We start from the raw sequence: 23,881 nt of genomic DNA, 5'->3' as shown, positions 1-23,881 counted from the left end.
GGAAAGAGAACCCTGAGCACATGCAGCTCCAAGTACACTAAACTCCTGGCTCATGCTACACAAATATGTATTAGAACAGACTCAAAGGCAAAACACCACTTTGAAAAATGGGAGACTGGAGCCAGATAGACTAGGACAGCAACCAGACACCATCAAAATAGAAATAAGGGTGGAACAGGCCAGCTGACCCAGTCTGCCTCCCTCCCCCCCAAACAAGGGAGGAAGGTGGGGCAAACTAGCTCAAACTAGTTCCATGAAATTTTGATGGGTTTCATTGTTGGGGGAGTTCTTTTGGCAATCTTTTGAGGCTGAAGTCTTGTTCTAACCATGCAGTGGTCTGTTTTGCTTCACTGACTTTCAAGTTGCTTTCCTGGTGGTGGCAATCATGATTAAATGTAAACTGTTTATGGGCCACCGCTCCCTGCGTCTCACTGAGAGGGGCCAGGTTCTGGCTCATGGTCCCCAGTAGGCTACTAGAACTTCGCAACTTATGACATAGTTGTTTGGCACTGAATCAGTGTGATAGCTTCAGGAAGCATCAAGGGGCTCCTCCCAAAAAGGGAAATAACTCAAGTTAAATTATTTGTTTTATGTTATGTCTGGAAGTGGATATCATTTTGTTCAGTAAATGGGCAGACAAGGTTACTACAAAAAGAATATTCTGTATTTGAGGAACAGATCATCAAGAGACAAATACTGCTTGAAATTTTGAAACCAAAAATAATGCAGAAAGCTATATACAATTGAATTAAATAATTTGGTACAGTATAACTAAATAAAGAGATAACTTTGATAATAGCTGCACTTCAAGGATTACAGTTAATGTACTGTAACCATAATAAAGCCAAGTAGAAACATCAGAAAACCTTTTAAGAAATAGGTTACCATTAACAAAGCAGTAATTAGAGTATTAATAAAAATAATTCCAGAACATATTTGTCAAGCCTTACCCAAATTGTTATAAAAGAAATTACTAGCATTCCTCAAATCATAAGTTATTTTCTTCATATATTACATACAGTGGAGGTTAATTCAAGAGTTGAAGTTCATTAACAAATTATGAAAAATATAGTTGGAACTAATAATTTTCCACCACAATACAAAATAAATTATTAAATTTTCTATGTAAATATTTTCATTGGCAACTTGCACAGAATTATTAACTCACTCAAACAAGGCTATGGTGGCAAATAAATCTTGAGGCATCTGTTGATCCCTTGTTGACTTTCCATCAGTTTTAGACCCAGCATTGTTGGCATCTGGAATAAAAAAGTAACATTAACTCTGCTCAATTACACTTAGGCTGCAACAAGCAGCAGCGTGCACTCCACTACCTGGTGATGATTTCAAGAGTTCTACTCTCCCCAATCTGGCCTGTGGCTGGCATCTCCCGGTGGTTGCCTAATGGGGATGTGTCAGAGCCCACACTTGTGTGTCCACACTTACATATTTCTCACTCCAGTACAGTGGGTCCTTACTCCAAGTTCCTGGATGGTTCGAACAGCTTGTGTTCAGTGCAAATTGTTCAGTGGAACAATCAAATGAAGCGATAAGGTCGGCAGCCATGGGATATATTGAGTATTGTTAAATATTGTTGGGGTATCACCTCTCTTCACTCTTACTCTGGGGTGAGCAATAGTTATGCTCAAGGTCACTCACCGTAGCCCTGCGGGTCTTCACTCGATCCTCACGGCACCACTGCACGCCAGGAGAGTCTCCCAGTCAATCTTAACGGCCTCTTATTAAGAAAGAGTGAGAACACGACTCGTTCACTTGACTGTCGTGTGCCCTCCCCAACAATCGGGCTCTACGGTTAACCACAAGCTCGCCAACTGGTGTTTTAGGTGGCCAGTAACACCATCAGTGGACTGGTGGAATTAGTGGTAGCCTTGGCAAGGTCACACTCAAAAGATCAGGAATCAGGCAGGTACTTATTGTTATCACTCAATGCTTTCAGTATAATGTAGCCACAAGATCAATGGAGGGAATGATAAAAACACAAAGGTAATTTTGTATTTTACTTAAAATGTATGAAAGATGTCACAAGGCCAAACAACAACAAATAAATCAATTGATCCTGACGCGGCCGGTAATTCCCACGAATAGTCTGCGATCACTAGGGGGCAACACCTCCCCCTCCTCATCAAGTGTCAAGAACAGCTGATCGCCTGGCCCCCGCGCGGAAGCTCTTTGCTTGTTTTCAGATTCACGCGCGCTGTTTCTTTAAATTCTCCAATATTACTAGAAATTCGCACTCTCGATATTGGCACAAATAGACCGTATTACTCAGTTACACTGTACTCAGGCTCAAACAGTCTTTTCTACAATCAATGCTACAATGACTCACTGTAATGGCTTTACACTGTTACTCATCCAACAATATATTATGAAATATTAACACTGGAGTTTTCAGTACTTTCTCTCGTGGGCAATAACGCAATAATTCACTGTACTCACAAATGAATAATCACTGTATGAACATAGCATATATAATGTAGATACATCAAATATCAGTACATGGAAAATAAATGATTTCTGGGCACACAGCCTAACTTTCAAATACTGGCATAATATTATATATAATTTACCACTATATGTTCATATCAAAATCTATAGAAAGATATACACAACACAGTAAATTTATCACTTGTTCCTGGTGCCTGTACACACCAATAATCAGCACAAATATTACAAGTACTCTTGATAGTACTGTCTAGCACACTGGTGCTTTACCATGACATGGGTGAGACTTGCTCACGACATATAAAATCCTCAGGCTAGATAACGTAGCCGAATAATATAGCTAACTAAAGGGGAATGGGGAGGGAACTAGAAACACCTACTTCACCCTATCCTCCGATGAGAGTCGAGATGTAGCTCCTGGTCCTCGTGTCGGGAACGCCCCCACACTACACGTCGTCGTGTCCTACCAGAGCCTCTCGTCGTCCCACCGTTTAGCGCGTCGTCTCCGTGCCTCCTCACTGCAGGTCCGTCCTCCTTCTTGCCTTCTTGAAGGTTGGAGTCGGTCTCCTGGCCGTCGTCTTCTCCCAGCAACGGCTGTCGCCTACGTCTCAGCTACAGTCGTCCGGTTTCCCCAAATAGTCCTCTCTTCCTCAGCTACCCAGTGGCTCTGTCTGCCACTACGCTGTCACGAACTGGTGAATTGCCACAGACGTCACATACGTCACTGCACGGCTTCACTGCTTCTGGCACAGTACCTGACTGGAGCACTTGTTGCTCAAATAACCATCAATTCCCTCTTCTGGTTCAACACATGAACTAGGGAAGACTTCTCAGAGTACTGGCGGACTTCGGGTGACGCGTAAATCCATGGGAGCGGGAAACAACTGTCCAACTGACAGGACCAACCGTCGCACGTCCGACCTCTATGACGTGTCGTGTCTGACTGCTGGCGCCAGCCCGGCTCGCGGGCCGGACCCCCTTCCTTCGTGACGTCACTTTTGCCACGGGAGGTTTTCATTGGCTCCCGGTGCCACATTGCTGTCGGTGACCAATCCGGTGCCACTGACGTCACACGGTTTTAGCGGGAAATCAGGGAGGCAAGCGCCATCTTGGCTCCCTAAAGGGCCTATACCACAGGCCAAAATATTGCTATTTCACAAATTTCTCGGCTCCGAGAACACTTCACTCTCTCCCATATATCAAATTGTAGCCTGCAACGTAGAGAACGCTTGGGAAAAGTACACATGACTCTTACTGCAGGCGTGGGAGAATTACAAGGGGGGGAACACCATCACAATATCGAGACAATTTTGCATAAACTTGACCATTTTATATTCTAAGCCAACAGGATGAAGCATATTTGAGATTGGGCAGCATATTTATATTCACTTTAATGTAGTTGAGTATAATACATACCAGCATTAGCAGATGGTGGCTGAGCGCCTCCTAGACCAATTCCTACACCACTCAAACCCGTGCTCGTTAGGGATGTAGTGGGCTGTAGAGTAGTGTAAGTGGGACCTGAATAAGACAAATTAGACTAATTATGGGATACCAAACAGTTTAATACAAACATGTGACACTTCCCTAGATGACTGAAAATCTTTTATCAATATGAATACAAAATATTTATTTAAAGTCTTATGCACATTAAGAATACTAGTAGTTTAAACATTGACTGGATCACACTTGAGGCAGAGTTAACTTACTACCAAAGCCAAATGTTGCTGATTTTGTTGTTTGTACACCACCACCACCAAGGGAAAATCCAGTGGATGCTGATACACCCAGTGGTCCACCTAAACCACCTAAAGAAAACCCAGATGATGATGCTGGTGTAGTACCTAATCCTCCCAAGGAAAATCCAGTAGCAGAAGACGAAGCTGGAGCAAGAGTTGTACCACCAAGAGTGAAGCCAGTAGATGAACTTGAATGAGTGGTAACCAGGCCAAACCCACTCGAACTTGTAGCTGATGGAAGAAAAAATAATAATTCTTATCAGTAATAAAAGGTATTGGCTGGAGAAAAGGCAGCACTGAATGTAATTTCTCTTTCTGCTGGACCCTTAGCAGACCTTCACTGCTACAATCTGAAAACATTAAAACCCTTTGGAACTACACCAGGCCTCAAATGGCTCATTAGTACCTACCGGGATCCAGGGCCAGCATCTGATACAAGACCACCAGAGTATCTACAAAAATTAAAAAAAAATAAACCAGAGATTCAAAACCAGCACATACTTGGAAATATTTTAACACTGAATATAGCAATGTAAACAATTGTTACTATTACCCCCCCCTCTTGTCATCAAGTGGTAGCCCATTTAACCAGCTAGCCAGTTCATTCACAAGCCACACTGAGAAAAAACACTAAATCCCAGTACACATGAGTAACTGACTACTGTATAAGCCCTCCCAACAGTAGAGAAAGAAGGGAGGAGAGGAGATGGTCCTAGGGTGTGTGGGCAAGGTGGATCTCAAACTAATAGCTGTCCCATCCCCATCCACATATAATTCAACCAAAAGAGAGCACATAATAACTAAGTTTGATTTTAACCATTTCAGTCTACACTCTCAAAAACATACTCCCCCACATATTGAAAACTGCCTTTATTCTTTTGTAAATGATTAATAGTTTAAAATGTCTAGGTGGGCAGTGAATAAAGTCTGAAAATCAAACTAGTAGTAATAACCTCTCCCAATGCCAGACAAAAAGAGTACATATAGCTTACAAATAAATTTTGGCAAAAGCCTAATTAAAACTCCAATATAATAAATTCCTTTTTCATTTACATCATGTATACAGGTTCTTGCACACAGAAGTGACTATTCTCTCATATTTGATAAGATAAGACAGTTCAGGAGCTTCAGTACCTGTTGGTGTAGTGCCAAAATTGAATCCACCTGCAGAGGCTGTTGATGTAATATTTGAACCACTTGTAGGAGTCACACCAAAGCTAAAACCACTTTGAGTAGGTGTTGCAGCTGCAACTGAAAGAAATAAGGGGTCAAGTGAAATGAAACATTCTTTTCTGAGCCAGTACACTGCTCCCTGTGCCATAGCTCATGTGGATTCACAAAGGACACATCACCCACTAGGCTTTCATTGACCGTGTCCCCTATTATGACAACAATTTTTTTCAAATAGTCTTGTCATGCAATAGGGAGAATACACAGTAGAATCTAACTCTAGGAACCACTAGGGCCTAACTCACTATACTACTAATACAAAATTACCAGGGGTCTATACCCTTGGCTCACACCCCCGAAGATTTCAAGTTAAAATTCTGGGCAGGAAAGACAGCTGGGGAAGTTTCTTTTCAACTGATGTCTTTGTTCACTTAGTAGTAAATAGGTACCCAGGAGTTAGGCAGCTGTTGTATGTTGCAACCTACAACAGTCAGTGGTCGAGTTGAAAATCGGAGTCAAGAGAAAAGTCAGTAGTTGACCTAGGGAAAATCTCAATAAGCCTAATAGGCTTACCATCACCAATTAACCGTACGGGAAATTATATGACTATATATATACCAGATCTTCTAGAAAAGCCCAACATTGCCAACTCTAGGCCTGAGACAGTCCCATCAAGGTAGTGGTGCAACTTACTATATTGCAACAGATCCAGCAGACAGAATGGCCACATTAGGCCTTGACATACATGTTAAGAGATACTGTTGCAATACTAGGAAAACCAGAAACAAAGATCTACAATAATGTACATATGTTTGAATAAGGAGAGCTGCCAAATACCATGCAAAGCATTTTTGTTATGATAGAATTTAAGCCTGAGGAGACCACTGGAACATGCAAGTATTTCCCAGCACAGGAGAGAGATTGGGAAAAACAACATGAAGACTATTCAAGCAAATACTAGATAGCACAAAATTTGCAATGAACTAAATTAAGTTCAGAGGTCTGTCATAGAATTCAATTATACTGTGGTTAGGCTGTATAATTAGCATAACTGGGCAAAGAACTTAGTCATTCTCTAAAACAGCCATATATTTCAATCTCCTGCCCTGGACTGTTCTTGTGTATCTGCCACCACACATGCACAATATTCAGGGTGCACCCTGGATGGATGCACAATATTCAGGGTGTATGTGTCATTGAGATGGAAAAGGGTCAAAAGCAAGCATCCTGTGTTGGAAAAGGATGTAGAATGTAGAAAAGAAATGTAGGATGTAGAAAAGGAGCAGCTCACAGCTGGAAATTGTGTACTCAGACATTTGAAAAAGAATAAAGAAGAATGTAAATGTTGAAAGCCAGTTGGGCATATTGGAACAGGATGGGAGGAAAAATGCAACCACATTGTTTTGTTGCATGTTGGCAGTGTGGGGAAGGACCTGTTTTGGAGAGGAGGCTAAATTACTGGAATCCAGGCTGATGCTATTTTGAAGCTTACATCCTAACAGTGACGTGGTATAAGTAAGTTACAATTAGTTAGCTACGATATACTGTACTACTATTAAATTTTTTCTTGTGATCAGGATAACTAGCCCAGAACTCCAGAACTGATTCCAGGCGATGGTGCTAGTCTATACCTGTTAGTGCTCCTACACATCCTTTATCAAAGTTATGTAGGTGAAGAGTTCTGTGTGTACTTGTTTTGGGTATGTTTACATTGTCATAATAACTTATGCAAGTACAGTATAAGAAACTTGGACCCCTCATTGTTACAGCAGTCCTAGGCTAACTTATTTATGTGGCTAGGGTGCATCTGTGTCATTGATATTCCTTGTTTTGTGACTGTCAATTCCAGAATTGATTACAATGTTTAAATAGTCTGTGTCGTGTGCATAATTGTTCCCACATGTGTAACCATTTTATTTCATACTTATAGTAAAAGGGTACCATACCACTGTTGGTGTCTAATTCACTGTGCCATATTGCTCCTCTGCCCTTTCATTTATCTTTGGATGTACAGTATTTAAATGTTTGTGTATTTTAGCCAAGCCAGTTCTGGGGTTTATTACAATACTCTTGACCCTGTGAAGCAGGTAACTGTTCTGATATCCAGGTGAAGACCTGTTTTTATAATAAACCTCACTGATGGTATATATGAAGTATTCATCAGTTAGTCAGGCCCCCCCTGGGGTGGGGGGTCACTAATTCTGTAATCCTCATTTTGTGGCCTATAAATTTGGCAGACAATTTTTTTATGTAAATAAACACACTTTTAAATTTTTGTTTCATAATTTCTCATGCATGTGCTTCCAGTGTCTAGTGGTTAACATAATGAACATTTTAACATAGTGATAACATAGTGAAGCTTTATAATGCAATGGGTACAACAAGGCTAGTAAGCAGGGTATGGAGCTAGACCTCACTTCCCCGTAGTCACTGATGGGCAAGTCCTTGTCAAATATTTTCCTTAAATGTTCATTTTTTAATGTCCACAATATTAACATGTATACTCTGCTTTTGGAATATAAGCACATGTCACATGTGATTTTTTTCTACCAGTCTATGTAGTATTTTTTTGTTTAATTGCCAATATCCAACTACCAGAAACTATTCAAAAGCAGGTGACCTTACCTTTTGAATTATGACTGATAATTATAATATCTGCATCAGGTTCCTACCATTATTTACAAGAAAAAACAGGAAATTTTAACAATTACTAATTAGGAAGCATTGTGATCAACAGCCTGCATCATACTTTTAGATAACATAATACTGTAATGAAAATATTCACTGTGCCTGGTAGACACTAACTTGGCTGAATACCAGGTGTGCTGGTTGCAGTACCAAAGTTTCCAAAGCTGAACCCTCCAGCTGGAGATGTGCTCGTGGGAGTTGAGAAGAAACTTTTAGTAATGGGTCCAGCTGATGATGTCTGCGGCTGTCCAAAGCTGAAACCACTACTAGAGTTGCTCGTGCCTGGAGATGAAATCACACAAGAGTCAGAAGTACTGTACTACTGTATATACAACGTGTGTCAACAAAATCTTGCAGAGGGCAACAACACCAAAAGTTAAGGAAGTCAGAGGACAAATAAATTAAAATGCAATGTAATGCTAAGCCTAGTAGGATATATACCAGCTCGGATACAGAAAACAGCAAACAATTAGGATTTTAAACAGTACTGTACACTGAACATTCACCTGTTAGGGGTTGAGCACCAAAAGTAAAACCACCACCGCTTCCCCCTCCTATTCCAGCCGACTTGACTCCGAAGTTTGCCATGATGCTTGTCCCGGGGAAGAATCTGAAAACAATTAAAATTATGCAAACAGTATGCTGCCTTTCCCATTAGAATCAACATTGGTGTTCCACAGGGCAGCATAATTGGCCCTCTCCTCTTTCTCAACTACATTAATGACCTTCCAAATGCCTCTCAACACCTCAAAACCAATTTTATTTGCTGATGACAACTTTCATTTTCTCCAGTCCTGACCCTTTTGCTCTAAATGTTATAGTGAATACTTAACTAAATAAAGTCCACCTTTGGCTAACTGCTAATAAACTCACCTTTAACATTGACAAAACTTTCTATATTTTGTTCGGTAATAAATCCTCAAATGAAATTAATCTAAGAATAAACAATATACAAATTAGTAGTAAAGTTGATGGTAAATTCCTTGGTGTCCTCATCGATAACAAGCTGAATTTCCAGGGACACATTCTAAATATAGTAAAAAAAGTTTCTAAAAACTGTTGGCATTCTTTCTAAGATCAGATATTATGTTCCTCGCCCTGCCCTCGTGACACTATTACTCTCTCATCTATCCTTATCTCAACTATGGTATTTATGCTTGGGGTTCTACTACCCAGAATCATTTACGTCCTCTAATTACCCAACACAAAGCTTCTGGTAGAACAATATCTCACTCTGGCCCCAGACAGCACTTGGTACCCTTACTCAAATCTCTGAATATGTTAGATATTAAGTCACTGCACATCCTCTCTTGTGTACTCTATATATTTAAAACTCTGAATTGTAATGTCTATCCTGACCTTAAAAGCTTCTTAGAAGGTTGTAACAGAACCCATGGGTACCACACCAGAAACAAATACCTATTTGATATTCCACGAGTACGCCTTAATCAAACTAGAAATGCTCTACAAATCAAGGGACTCAGAATGTGGAATGACCTTCCCAATCATGTCAAAGGCTGTACCTCTCTCAACCAGTTTAAGATGAAAATTAAGTACTACCTAATTAACTCCATGTAACCTTCCTTACCCCTAAATGTCGACTCAGGTCTTGCTATTTTAAACAATACTGTTTGTTGACCAACTTCTATAACTGCTGATTTCTGCCATGTAAGCCCCCTTTTTTTCCTTTTTCAACACAATTTATACTTTAATCTCAATTAGTATTTAGTCTTAAGTGTTTTTCCTGGCCGAAACGCTTTGCGTAATAGTGGCTTTAGGTATTGTATGTACTAGCTCTATCTATAAATCCATCATTATGTTTGTTATTCATCTTTGTTTGTATTTTTACCTGAATAAACATATGAATTTGAATAGATAATGTACTAGTTCTATCTATAAATCCATCAACTTTTGTATCTTACCTTGTATGTATGTACTTTACCTGAATAAAAATTTGTATTTGTATTTGAATATATTACCTAATGTGTGTGTGTGGGGCCGGGGGAGGTGTACGAGAGGGGTAGGAGGACAGCAACAACACCCGACCGTTATGGCGGCCGGCGTGGGACTGGTGTTGGTCGCTTCTTACTCGGCTCTCCCTCTCCACTCATTAGGTTGCAAGTACTGACGGGAGTGTAAATATTTCATTCAAAATGATCTGCTACCATAAATCTTAGCCAAATATCCACAGTTTGCTAACTGTAGGCAGTAACTGAGAGATTGTAACCTATCCTATTGAATTTGAATAGATTATAAACATTTGAATTTCAATCAAATCAAATCAAATGTTTATTCAGGTAAAATAGAGGATTAGTTACAAACATAATGTAGGACTTATAGATAGAGCTAGTACATACAATACCTAAAGCCACTAGTACGCATAGCGTTTCGGGCAACGTGAGGTGGGGAAAAAACACTTAGACTAAAACGTAACAGTAATTGAGCTTAAAGTATAAATTGAGCTGAACGAAAATAAACCCCTGCTCATTAAGCCCCTGCCCCTATAAACCCCTGCTCCTATAAACTCCTGCTCCTATAAACTCCTGCCCCTATAAACCCCTGGCCCTATAAACCCCTGCTCTTATAAACCCCTGCCCCTATAAACCCCTGCCCCTATAAACCCCTGCCCCTATAAACCCCTGCCCCTATAAACCCTCTGTTCCTATAAACCGCTTCCCCTATAAACCCCTGCCCCTATAAACCTTCTGCCCTATAAACCTCTGCCCCTATAAACTCCCAGCTCCTATAAACCTCTGCCCCTATAAACCCCCGGCCCCTATAATCCCTTCCCAATATAAACCCCTTTGCCCCTATAATCCCCTGCTCCTATAAACACCCTGCCCCTGTAAGCCCCGGCCCCAATAAACCCCCCTGATCATATAAACCCCCCCTGCCCCTGTAAATCCCTATTCCTATAAACCCCACGAGCCTATTAACCTCCTGCCCTTATAATCCCCTGCACCTATAAACCCCTGCTGCTATAAACCCCTTTATGAAAAACATAAATTAATAATTGAATCGCAACATGGTTTTATAAATGACCGTTCATGTTTAACAAATTTGTTATCTTTTTATTCTAGCATTGTTGAGGCAGTTGATAGTGGTAAGGATTGCGATGTTGTGTACCTTGACTTTAGCAAAGCTTTTGATACGCTGATTTTAAAGCTGATTTTAATAGCCTAAGAAATTTTTTGGGTCAAATAGATTGGAAAGTCTTGGGTATGGGGTGTGGGCCTGTCTTGGAGCGAGACATGAACCCAGCGATAGGTGACGTAAAAGGGGATTTCGATGTGGATTCAATATATAACTTATTTAAGAATATTCTAAACAAAGCACAGGAACGTAGTATACCATACAAATTGAATAGATCGAATACTAATGACCCAAAGTGGATAACAAATAATTTAAAGAACCTTATAGGTAAAAAGAGAGCTTGGTACAAAAGGATTAAGAATGGGGAAGTCAGGTTAGAACAGGAATTCATACAACTGGTTAGAAATGTTGAAAAAGATTAGGAAAGCAAAAAGAAACTATGAAGTTCGCATAGCAGAGCAAGCAAAGTCAAATCCTAAAGGGTTTTTTCAGTTATATCGAACTAAGACTAGGGAAAGGATAGGTCCATTAAAATCTGAGACAGGTCAAATAACGGATAATGACAAGGAGATGAGTAGTATTTTTAACAAATATTTTATATCTGTATTTACTAAAGAAGAACTTAACAATATGCCTTCAGCCGAACAAGTCTATGTGGGTGGGGATGAGGACAGGTTGACTAGTTTAGCAGTTACCAGGGAGGATGTAATTAAACAATTAGAAAAACTAAAACCAAACAAATCCACAGGGCCGGATGAAGTGTTTGCCAGGGTGCTTAAAGAATGCAAAGAGGAGCTTTCCGAGCCACTGTCTACCATATTTAATAAATCAATAGAGTCAGGCAGAGTGCCAGAGTCATGGAAGGTAGCTATAGTGGTACCAATTTTTAAGAAAGGAGATAGATCACCTGCGTCAAACTATCGGCCAATTAGCCTAACGTCTATTGTGGGAAAGTTACTTGAATCAATAATTGCAAATACAATTCGTCTCCATCTTGAAAAACATAAATTAATAAATGAGTCGCAACATGGTTTTACAAATGGCCGTTCATGTTTAACAAATTTGCTAACTTTTTATTCTAGCATAGTTGAGGCAGTTGATAGTAGTAAGGATTGTGATGTTGTGTACCTTGACTTTAGCAAAGCTTTTGATACAGTGCCACATGAAAGACTAATTAAAAAAATAGAAGCTCATGGTATTGGGGGTGCTATATTAAGTTGGATTAGGGCATGGCTATTCCAAAGGAAACAGAGAGTTAGTATAAATGGGGTTAAGTCAGAGTGGGATAATTATGTTAGTGGAGTACCTCAGGGCTCTGTCCTGGGACCTCTGTTGTTTATAATATATATATAAATGATTTAGACTCAGGTTTGAGTAGCAACATTTGCAAATTTGCCGATGATACGAAAATCGGTTGGGAAATTAATTCGGAGGAGGACTCACTATCACTTCAACTTGATCTAGATAGGGTTTTGAAATGGTCAAAGGATTGGCAAATGCAGTTTAATGCTGATAAATGTAAAGTTCTGAGGCTAGGTAATGATGAAGTCATTAAGTTTTTTCATTAAGGCCCATTTAAGTCAGCGATAGGTGACTTAAATGGGGATTTCGATGTGGATTCAATATATAACTTATTTAAGAATATTCTAAACAAAGCACAGGAACGTAGTATACCATACAAATTGAATAGATCGTATACTAATGACCCAAAGTGGATAACAAAGAATTTGAAGAACCTTATAGGTAAAAAGAGAGCTTGGTACAAAAGGATTAAAAATGGGGAGGTCACTTTAGAACAGGAATTCGTACAACTGGTTAGAAATGTTAAAAAAGAGATAAGGAAAGCAAAAAGAAACTATGAAGTTCGCATAGCAGGGCAAGCAAAGACAAATCCTAAAGGGTTTTTTCAGTTATATCGTACTAAGACTAGGGAAAGGATAGGTCCATTAAAAACTGAGACAGGTCAAATAACAGATAGTGATGAAGAGATGAGTAGTATTTTTAATAAATATTTTGTATCTGTATTTACTAAAGAGGAACTTAACAATATGCCTTCAGCCGAACAAGTCTATGTGGGTGGGGACGAGGACAGGTTGACGAGTTTAGCAGTTACCAGGGAGGATGTTCTTAAACAAATAGTAAAACTCAAACCAAACAAATCCCCAGGGCCGGATGAAGTGTTTGCTAGGGTGCTTAAAGAATGCAAAGAGGAGCTTTGTGACCCACTGTCAACCATATTTAATAAATCAATAGAGTCAGGCAGAGTGCCAGAGTTTTGGAAAGTTGCTAATGTGATACCAGTTTTTAAGAAAGGAGATAGATCACTTGCGTCTAACTATCGACCAATTAGCCTAACGTCTATTGTGGGAAAGTTACTCGAATCTATAATAGCAAATAAAATTCGTCTTCATCTTGAAAAACATAAATTAATAATTGAGTCGCAACATGGTTTTATAAATGGCCGTTCATGTTTAACAAATTTGTTATCTTTTTATTCTAGCATTGTTGAGGCAGTTGATAGTGGTAAGGATTGCGATGTTGTATACCTTGACTTTAGCAAAGCTTTTGATACAGTGCCACATGAAAGACTGATTAAAAAAATAGAGTCTCATGGTATTGGGGGTGCTATATTAAGCTGGATTAGGGCATGGCTATACCAAAGGAAACAGAGAGTTAGTATAAATGGAATCAAGTCAGAGTGGGAAAATGTTGTAAGTGGAGTGCCTCAAGGCTCTGTACTGGGACCTCTGTTGTTTATAATATATATAAATGATTTAGATTCAGGTTTGAGTAGCAACATTTGCAAATTTGCCGATGATACGAAAATCGGTAGGGAAATTAACTCGGAGGAGGACTCACTATCACTTCAAGTTGATCTAGATAGGGTTTTGAAATGGGCAAAGGATTGGCAGATGCAGTTTAATGCTGATAAATGTAAAGTTCTGAGGTTAGGTAATGATGATAGAGTTACAAGATACGAGCTAGATGGTGTTGTGATTGCGAAGTCGGATTGCGAAAGGGATCTGGGAGTTATGATTAGTAAGAATTTAAAACAAAAGGATCAGTGCATAAATGTTCGTAATAAGGCAAATCGGACACTTGGATTTATTAATCGCAGCGTTAGTAACAAGACACCTGGTGTGGTTCTCAAGCTATATCTTGCTCTAGTTAGGCCCCATTTAGATTATGCAGTTCAGTTTTGGTCGCCATATTATAGAATGGATATAAATTCACTTGAACGTGTCCAGCGTAGGATGACTAAGTTAATTCCCCAAATTAGAAATCTTTCATATGAAGAAAGATTAACAAAGCTTAAGTTGCATTCACTGGAAAGGCGAAGAGTTAGGGGTGACATGATAGAGGTTTACAAGTGGATGAATGGACATAACCGGGGGGATATTAATAGGGTATTAAAAGTATCAACACAGGACAGAACACGAAACAATGGATATAAATTGGATAAGTTTAGATTTAGGAAAGACTTGGGTAAATACTGGTTCAGTAACAGGGTTGTTGATTTGTGGAACCAATTGCCGCGTAACATTGTGGAGGTGGGGTCCCTCGATTGTTTCAAGCACGGGTTGGACAAGTATATGAGTGGGATTGGGTGGTTATAGAATAGGAGCTGCCTCGTATGGGCCAATAGGCCTTCTGCAGTTACCTTTGTTCTTATGTTCTTATGTTCTTATGTTCTTATGAAAGAGTTACAAGATACGAGCTAGATGGTGTTGAGATTGCGAAGTCGGATTGCGAAAGGGATCTGGGAGTTATGATTAGTAAGAATTTAAAACAAAAGGCTCAATGCATGAATGTTCGTAATAAGGCGAATAGGACACTGGGATTTATTAATCGAAGCGTTAGTAACAAGACACCTGGTGTGGTTCTTAAGCTATATCTTGCTCTGGTTAGGCCCCATTTAGATTATGCAGTTCAGTTTTGGTCGCCGTATTATAGAATGGATATAAATTCACTTGAACGTGTCCAACGTAGGATGACTAAGTTAATTCTCCAAATTAAAAATCTTTCATATGAAGAAAGATTAACAAAGCTTAAGTTGCATTCACTGGAAAGGCGAAGAGTTAGGCGTGACATGATAGAGGTTTACAAGTGGATGAATGGACATAACAGGGGAGATATTAATAGGGTATTAAAAATATCAACACAAGACAGAACACGAAACAATGGGTATAAATTGGATAAGTTTAGATTTAGGAAAGACTTGGGTAAATACTGGTTCAGTAACAGGGTTGTTGATTTGTGGAACCAATTACCGCGTAACGTGCTGGAGGTGGGGTCCCTCGATTGTTTCAAGCGTGGGTTGGACAAGTATATGAGTGGGATTGGGGGGTTATAGATAGGAGCTGCCTCGTATGGGCCAATAGGCCTTCTGCAGTTGCCTTTGTTCTTATGTTCTTATGTTCTTAAAAAAAATAAAAGATAAAAAAAGGGGGGAACATGGTAGAAAATAGCCAATATACAAGTTGGTCAACAAACTGCATTGTTTAAAAATAATAAGACGGGTTGACATTTAGGGGTAAGGAAGGTTACATGGAGCTAATTAGGTAGTACTTAATTTCATCTTAAACTGGTTGAGAGAGGTACAGCCTTTGACATGATTGGGAAGGTCATTCCACATTCTGGGTCCCTTGATTTGTAGAGCATTTCTAGTTTGATTAAGGAGTACTCGTGGAATATCAAATAGGTATTTGTTTCTGGTGTGGTGCCCATGGGTTCTGTTACAACCTTCTAAGAAGCTTTTAAGGTCAGGATAGACATTACAATTCAGAGTTTTAAATATATAGAGTACACATGAGAGGATGTGCAGTGACTTAATATCTAACATATTCAGAGATTTGAGTAAGGGTACCAAGTGCTGTCTGGGGCCAGAGTGAGATATTGTTCTACCAGAAGCTTTGTGTTGGGTAATTAGAGGACGTAAATGATTTTGGGTAGTAGAACCCCAAGCACAAATACCATAGTTGAGATAAAGATAGATGAGAGAGTAATAGAGTGTCACGAGGGCAGGGCGAGGAACATAATATCTGATCTTAGAAAGAATGCCAACAGTTTTAGAAACTTTTTTTTACTATATTTAGAATGTCTCCCTGGAAATTCAGCTTGTTATCGATGAGGACACCAAGGAATTTACCATCAACTTTACTACTAATTTGTATATTGTTTATTCTTAGATTAATTTCATTTGAGGATTTATTACCGAACAAAATATAGAAAGTTTTGTCAATGTTAAAGGCGCGTTTGTTAGCAGTTAGCCAAAGATGGACTTTATTTAGTTCAGTATTCACAGTGACATTTAGAGCAAGCGGGTCAGGACTGGAGAATAGATTACCTATGTGTGTGTTTGTGTGTGTGTGGGGGGGGGGGGGTTACCACATTAGCAACCTTCCATGACTCTGGCACTCTGCCTGACTATTGAATTATTAAATATGGTAGACAGTGGCTCGCAAATCTCTTTGCATTCTTTAAGCACCCTGGCAAACACTTCATCCGGCCCTGGGGATTTGTTTGGTTTAAGAACATAAGAATAAAGGTAACTGCAGAAGGCCTATTGGCCCATACGAGGCAGCTCCAATCTATAACCACCCAATCCCACTCATATACATGTCCAACCAATGCTTGAAACAATCGAGGGACCCCACCACCACCACCACGTTACGCGGTAATTAGTTCCACAAATCAACAACCCTGTTACCGAACCAGTAACCCAGGTCTTTCCTAAATCTAAACTTATCCAATTTATACCCATTGTTTCGTGTTGATACTTTTAATACCCTATTAATATCCCCTTTGTTATGACCATTCATCCACTTGTAAACCTCTATCATGTCACCCTAACTCTTCGCCTTTCCAGTGAATGCAATTTAAGCTTTGTTAATCTTTCTTAATATGAAAGATTTCTAATTTGGGGAATTAACTTAGTCATCCTACGCTGGACACGTTCAAGTGAATTTATATCCATTCTATAGTACGGCGACCAAAACTGAACTGCATAATCTAAATGGGGCCCTAACAAGAGTAAAATATAGCTGAAGAACCACACCAGGTGTCTTGTTACTAACGCTTCGATTAATAAATTCCAGTGTCCTATTTGCCTTATTACGAACACTCATGCATTGATCCTTTTGTTTTAAATTCTTACTAATCATAACTCCCAGATCCCTTTCGCAATCTCAACACAACCTAGCTCGTATCTTGTAACTATCATCATTACCTAGCCTCAGAACTTTACATTTATCAGCATTAAACTTCATCTGCCAATCTTTTGACCATTTCAAAACTCTATTTAGATCAACTTGAAGTGATAGCAAGTCTTCAGAAAGTAAAGGAAGTACCTAAGCAAACATTAGTTGTGGGAGATTCCCAGATAAGGTATGATTTATGATTTATGATTTATGATTATGCATATACAAGAATGTACATAAGGAATGTGAGGATACAAATATGGTAATTACAGTCTTGTAAAGCCACTAGCACGCGCAGCGTTTCGGGCAGGTCCTTAATCTAAGAAAATTTTAAGGAGATAAATACTTGCAAAATTTATAGACAAAAAAATGATAACAGATTACATGGAATGAAAAAAAAAAGATGAGAGAACATTATAGGTACAGTATATTAAAGCACATAGGTAGCTATGATTGATTGCAATGACAGCTTAAAATGGTAGTTGACAACAAATTGGTAGGCACAATACAGCAGAAACAATATAAGATTGATTGCAATGACAGCTTGAATGGTAGTTGACAAAAATTGGGCACCTGCGACTGCTGTGCCTGGTGGTGCACCTGCGACTGCTGTGCCTGGTGGTGCACCTGCGACTGCTGTGCCTGGTGGTGCACCTGCGACTGCTGTGCCTGGTGGTGCACCTGCGACTGCTGTGCCTGGTGGTGCACCTGCGTCTGCTGTGCCTGGTGGTGCACCTGCGTCTGCTGTGCCTGGTGGTGCACCTGCGTCTGCTGTGCCTGGTGGTGCACCTGCGTCTGCTGTGCCTGGTGGTGCACCTGCGACTGATGTGCCTGCTGGTTCGTCTGTGCCTATCGTGTCTTCTGTGCCAGCTGTGGTGGAGGACGTGGCTGCTCCTGATTCCCGTCTTCTCCTTCCGGTGGATGTGGAGGTGCATCCTGTTCCTGGTGCTTCGTTGGTGAATGGGCGAGGTGTTGGGAGTGTCGTCTCGGTGCCTCCCGTTGTAGGCGATGCTTTCACTGAGGGTGATGGGAGCGTCGTCGTTGGTGCCGGCGTTCCTGTTGCATGCATTGCGAGTCCGCCTACTGCTCCCCCTGCGGGTGCGTGCCATGAGGGGGCGTTGACCTCCCATGCTCCTCGCCGGAAGCGCGTTGCGGGGGCGCGCTCACGCAGTCGAGAGCCCCCTGGCAAACGGATTGAGGCTTCGCGGAGTTGTGCCTTGGGTGGTGCCCCCCCTCCTCCTCCTAATTCTCCTGTGTCTGATATGGATTCCGGAAGTGATGCAGTGCCGGTTGGCAGCAAGAATTCCTCGTCGGTGGTGGACGTTGGTGATACCTGGTCAGTGGCAGCGGGGTCTCGGCGTGCTTCGCTGGGTGATGCCGGCACTGTCCGCCTCCTGCGGGATCAGAGGCCAGGCATTATGGTGGATTCCCCGACGGTGGAACGGCGGCAGTTTGAGCCTCAGGATGCTGACGGCGCCTCTGCAGTGGGTGGCTCTGTGCCCTCTGGTGGTCCTGGAGGGGCTGGGGGTCATTAATAGGTTCGATGGCGCCTGCTATTGTTTGTGCGTCTTTGAATGTTCGTGGTCTGAATGCTTTGGCGGTCCAATTGGGCCTTGTGGATGTGCTTCGGGAGCAGCGGGTGGATGTGGCTCTGATCCAAGAGCACAATGTTCGGGATGTGTCTGTGTTGCAGGGGTTGTGTGCTGAGTATCATGTTGTGCTGAACCCGCCGAGGACGTCCTTTGGGGGAACGCTGATGTTGTTTTCGCGGAGGGCATCCATTTCCGTGCTTCACACGGAAATGGATGAAGATGGGAGGGTCTTGTTTGTTCGGGCTGAGTATTTGGGGGTTGTGATTCCGTTCTTGACAGTGTACGCCCCTTCTGGGGTGGCGCATCGTCAGGACCGGGAGCTGTTTTTTCGGGAGGGGCTTTTGCCATACCTGCGGCATGATACGCGGGATTTGATCTTTGGGGGGGATTTTAATTGTGTTACGAGTGTGAGGGATTGCTCTAGTGCTCACCCTCGGAATGTTTCGGCCGCTTTAATTGAGGTTTTGCGTGCGTGCGGGTTTCGCGATGCGGCTGTTTTGTGTGGCGGCTCGTTGGAGTATACCTTCGCTGCGCGTGGGGCGAGTTCTAGGTTGGATAGGTTCTATGTTTCTGGTGGGGAGTGTTCGGTTTTTGATTTTCGCACGGTCCCGGTGGCTTTCTCGGATCATTGTATGGTGGTTGTACGGGTTGGTGTCCGGAGTCAGGTGCGGGTGGGGCCTGGGTGGTGGAAACTCAATTGTCGGTTATTGCGTTGTCCACGTATTTGTGCGCAGTTTCGGGCCTGGTGGGTTGGCATCGTTGCCCGGAAGGCTGATTTCTCCTCTTTGTTCGTTTGGTGGGAGTGGTGTAAGGTGGAGTGTCGGAGGTTTTTTGGGATTGTTGCTAAGCGGGAGGCTGCCGGGAGGTTTGGTCTGCTGCGGTTCCTTCAGGCGCGTTTGTCTTCTTTATATGTGCGGTTGAATGCTGGGGTTGACTGCTTTAGTGAGATTGCTGAGTGTAAGGAGCGTATTTGTGATTTGCGTGCGGTGTTGGCTGACGGTGTTCGCGTGCGTGCTCGTGTAGCTGAGCGGGTGGATGGGGAGAGGCTCTCTCCCTTTCTTTTAGGGAGGGAGAAGGCTGCTAGGGGTTCCGTTCTTCTCCAGGGCCTTCGGCGGCCTGATGGGTCTGTGCTTTCTAGCACAGAGGGTGTTCTGCTTACCGCACGGCGGGAGTTGGAGGCCCTCTATGGGGAGGTGCATGGTGATAGTGTGCTCGCGGGTTCCTTTTTGGACAGGTGCTTTCCCGGTTTGTCGCGCTCGGAGTGTGCCCGGTTGGTGCAGGATGTTTCCACGGTGGAGCTCCTGGAGGTGGTTCGGTCGTTTCGTTCTGGGAGAGTGCCGGGTGCGGATGGCCTGCCCATTGAGTTCTACCTTACCTTTTGGGATGTGCTGGGGGGGGTGCTTTTGGAAGTGGTGCAGGCGTGTTTGCGTTTGGGTGCTCTGCCTGATTCCTTCTGTGACGGGATCGTGCGGCTACTCCCGAAGCCGGGCGATTTGCAGTTGTTTTCCAATTGGAGGCCTATTACGCTCTTAAATGTTGATTATAAAATTCTTTCTAAGGTTTTAGCGCGTCGATGTCGGGGTGTCGTTGCGTCGGTGGTCTCTATGGAGCAATTTTGTGGTGTGCCTGGCCGTGCCCTGATGCATTGCACTGCCTTACTTCGTGACGTGCTTCTCTATGCGTCCGAGTATCGGCTTTCGGCGGCTATGATCAGCTTGGACTGGTCCAAGGCCTTTGATCGGGTGTCTTTAGAGTTTGTTTTTAGTGCTATGGAGAGGCTTGGGTTTCCGGTGGTGTTTGTGGGGTGGATCCGTTTGTTGTATGTCCGGAGTCGCAGTCGCGTTTGTGTGAATGGGTTTTTTAGCTCATTTTTTCCTATTTGCCGTTCCGTTCGTCAGGGGTGTCCCATGTCCATGCTTTTGTATGTGATTTTTCAGGAACCTCTTTTTCGGGCGGTGAAAGCGTGTTCCTTGATCGTGCCTCCTTGTCTGCCGTCCGGTCTCCGGCTACCCGTTTGCGGGTATGCTGACGACACCATTCTATTTGTAGCTTCGGAGGGTTCTGTTGAAGCTGTCCAGGACGTTCTCCTGCGGTTTGAGTCCGCTACGGGGGCCGTTCTTAATCGGGCGAAGTCGGGGTTGATGGGGATCGGTGAGTGGGCCTCCCGCCTGGTGTGGGATAGGTCGTGGTTTCCGGTGGTCTCCTCGATTCGGGTTCTTGGGATTACTTGGTTTGCCTCCTATGATCGCTCCTTGGAGTGGAATTGGGGTGCTGTCTCTCGGTCGGTTGGTGTTGCAGTTGGCCTTTTGTCGCGTCGTCCCTTGACGATTTATCAGAGGGGACTGCTTGTTGCGTGTAAGGTCTTGTCGCGTGTCTGGTTTGTGGCTCGATGTTTCCCGTTGGATCGTCGGAAGGCCTTGAGTTTGGAGAGTGTGGTGTATAGATATGTATGGTGTGGGCGTTATCAACCGGTGCGCCGTTCGACGTTGGTGTTAGGGGTGAGAGAGGGGGGTGTTGGCATTCCTGACGTTTTCACGAAGGCCAAGGCCCTCTTCTGGGTCTCGTTGCGTCGGGGGCTGGCTCTCGGTGGGGGGTTGAATACGCTGGGTGTGTTTTTCTGCTCGCTTCGCTTCAGTTTTTTGGTTGATTTGGGGGTTTGTCAGGAGGTGGCCTTGGTTACCCCCCCTGTTTATTCTTGGGCCGTGGGGATTCTTCGGGAGCTCTGCCGCCATCCTGGGTTTCTGTCTTTCTCGTGCAAGGCTGTGTATGGGGTGTTGTTGCCCCGGGTGCGGCCTCGAGTGGAGGGCTTGTTCCCGTGTTGGGATTGGGGTGGTATCTGGTCGTGTTTGGGGGCACGGTTCTTGGCGCCTCAGCAGCGTGAATTGCTGTTTCGGGTTCTGCATTTGTCGCTGGCGACAAATGAGCGGTTGTGTATGCTTGGCTTGCGTGATTCTGGGGCGTGTGTTCACTGTGGTTTATGTGAATCGCAGGTGCATGTATTTTATTTTTGTGTCCGGTTACAGGGGTTGGTGGACTGGTTTCGGGATGTCCTGGAGGTGTTTTGTGGTCCGGGTTGTCGGGGTGATGTTTTGCAGTTTTTGTTTTTGTATTTTCCGGCTTATCCGCAGCGGGTGCGTAATACATTGTGTGTTTTGGTTGCTGATTATGTGTTTTGTGTGTGGGTTGGGAGGCGGGAGGGTTTTGGGATCGCCCGAATTTTAGGGTTTTTGCGGGGGCGCATGCGGTTTACCTGGTGGTGGTTGCAGCGCGCTTTTCCGGAGGAGTTTGGTCGGTGGTTCACAGATGCCTATGTTCGTGGGGTTGCCTTTGGGTCGGCGGGTGCCTTGGTGGCAAGGTGATGTTCTCGGCTTGGGTGGGGTTGGGGTGTTGATGGGGGGGGTTTAGAGGGGTTGGGGGGTTTCGGGGTTTGCTTTGCTATGCGCTCCCTTTCCGCTTCTTGGGGTGTCCTTGGCGGGGGTTGCGTGTGTTTGTGTGTCTCCCCCCTTGAGATGCTGCTGCTCCTGTGTGTGTGTGGTGTGTTTTCCGTACCTCCGGGTGCCGGTTGTGTCCGTATGCGTGTGGGTGTGTGATTTTGAGGGGGGTTTTGGCTCCTGCGTGGGCCTGGGTTTTCTGCTGTACTGTTTTCTACTGTTCCTTTTGTGGCCGTGTTTCGCTTTGGCCTGTAACCCTTTATTTTGCGTGCTTGGGTGCAGTGTGGTGTGCCGTGGTGGTGTGGGTGGTATGAGTGTGTTTGTCTTGTTGTTTAGAGTGTGTTTAGTGTGCGTGTACATAATTTCTTCTTATTTAGTGTATATCATTTTCCTGGGTAGCGCGTGTATGATCCTATGCTCCTTTGTTCTTCTGTGTGTGTGGTAGGCGTGGTTTTGTGCACGTGATTCTATATCCACGTCTGTGTATGTTTATGTTATTGGTTCCAGGTGTGTTTCAATGTTATTTATGTACTTTATTGTTAATTTATTTTTCATGTAATTTTCTTGGCCATGTTCTGTGTTGCTATGTAGATATGACCTGTTTAGCCTATTGTTTCCATGTACTGTTTTAGCACTTATTTCCCTGTACTGTTTAGCCCATTGCTTCAATGCGTTTTCATTTTGTTCAGCGCTTGTGTTTGTTTTGCGGTTACTGTTATTGTTTAGTGTACAGACTGTTTGTTCCTGTGTACTGTTACTTCATTGGTGTACTTGATGTGTACAGGTTTGCGTTGTTTTGTGTGTTCTTGTAATTTGTGTAATTTATCAAAATAAAAAAAAAAAAAAAAAAAAAAAAAAAAAAAAAAAAAAAAAAAAAAAAAAAAAAAAAAAAAAAAAAAAAAAAAATTGGTAGTCACAATACAGCATATGGCTAGCACATAAAAGAAGACAGCAATGAACACAATGATAAGGTTGTTTGATATTACATAAAAATTAGGAGATTGGGTAACACTAGGTACAGAGCAAATTTAAAGCTCAGTGTAGGAAACTAAATAGATGAAGTTAGGTACTTTTTGGTTTTGCTTTTAAATAAGGCAAAAGTTTTACAGTTTTTCAATTCACTAGGGAGTGAGTTCCATAGACTAGGTCCCTTAATTTGCATAGAGTGTTTACACAGATTAAGTTTGACCCTGGGGATATCAAAGAGATATTTATTTCTGGTGTGGTGATAATGGGTCCTATTACATCTGTCCAGGGAGAGTTTCAGAGCATGGTTTGCATTTAAGAACAGGGTTTTGTAAATGTAGTTGACACAAGAGAATGTGTGGAGGGAGTTAATATTTAGCAAGTTTAGGGATTTAAACAAGGGAGCTGAGTGTTGTCTGAAAGCAGAGTTAGTTATTATTCTGATAGCAGATTTTTGCTGTGTGATGATGGGCTTAAGGTGGTTTGCAGTGGTAGACCCCCATGCACAGATACCATAATTAAGATAGGGGTAGATTAGT

The 23,881-nt window shown here is 42.5% G+C and overlaps 1 protein-coding gene across 7 annotated transcripts in view; it reads right to left on the bottom strand.

Moving 5' to 3' along the window:
* Positions 1-10,179, bottom strand: part of LOC123767170 (nucleoporin p58/p45) — a 28,515-nt gene extending 18,336 nt beyond the window's left edge. For 4 of the 7 annotated variants that reach the window (XR_006773927.2, XR_006773928.2, XM_045756738.2 and 1 more), the window contains exons 1-7: positions 10,040-10,179; positions 8,567-8,670; positions 8,178-8,342; positions 5,337-5,453; positions 4,173-4,433; positions 3,880-3,984; positions 1,169-1,259 (exon numbers count right to left, since the gene is read on the bottom strand). Coding sequence is in view for 4 of the 7 variants with exons in the window: in XM_045756738.2 (XP_045612694.1) it covers positions 1,169-1,259; positions 3,880-3,984; positions 4,173-4,433; positions 5,337-5,453; positions 8,178-8,342; positions 8,567-8,648 (821 nt within the window). In the remaining 3 variants the exon portion in view is untranslated. The remainder of the gene's footprint in view (positions 1-1,168; positions 1,260-3,879; positions 3,985-4,172; positions 4,434-5,336; positions 5,454-8,177; positions 8,343-8,566; positions 8,671-10,039) is intronic. The other 3 variants (XR_011222780.1, XM_045756740.2, XM_069304821.1) reach the window with 1 other exon arrangement.
* Between the last annotated feature and the right edge of the window lie 13,702 nt (positions 10,180-23,881).

Source organism: Procambarus clarkii, chromosome 53 (genome assembly GCF_040958095.1).
Source record: "Procambarus clarkii isolate CNS0578487 chromosome 53, FALCON_Pclarkii_2.0, whole genome shotgun sequence".
Taxonomy (NCBI): Eukaryota; Metazoa; Arthropoda; class Malacostraca; order Decapoda; family Cambaridae; genus Procambarus; species Procambarus clarkii.
The sequence above is the reverse complement of the archived record's forward strand: the minus strand, read 5'-3'. Positions and strand labels throughout refer to the sequence as shown.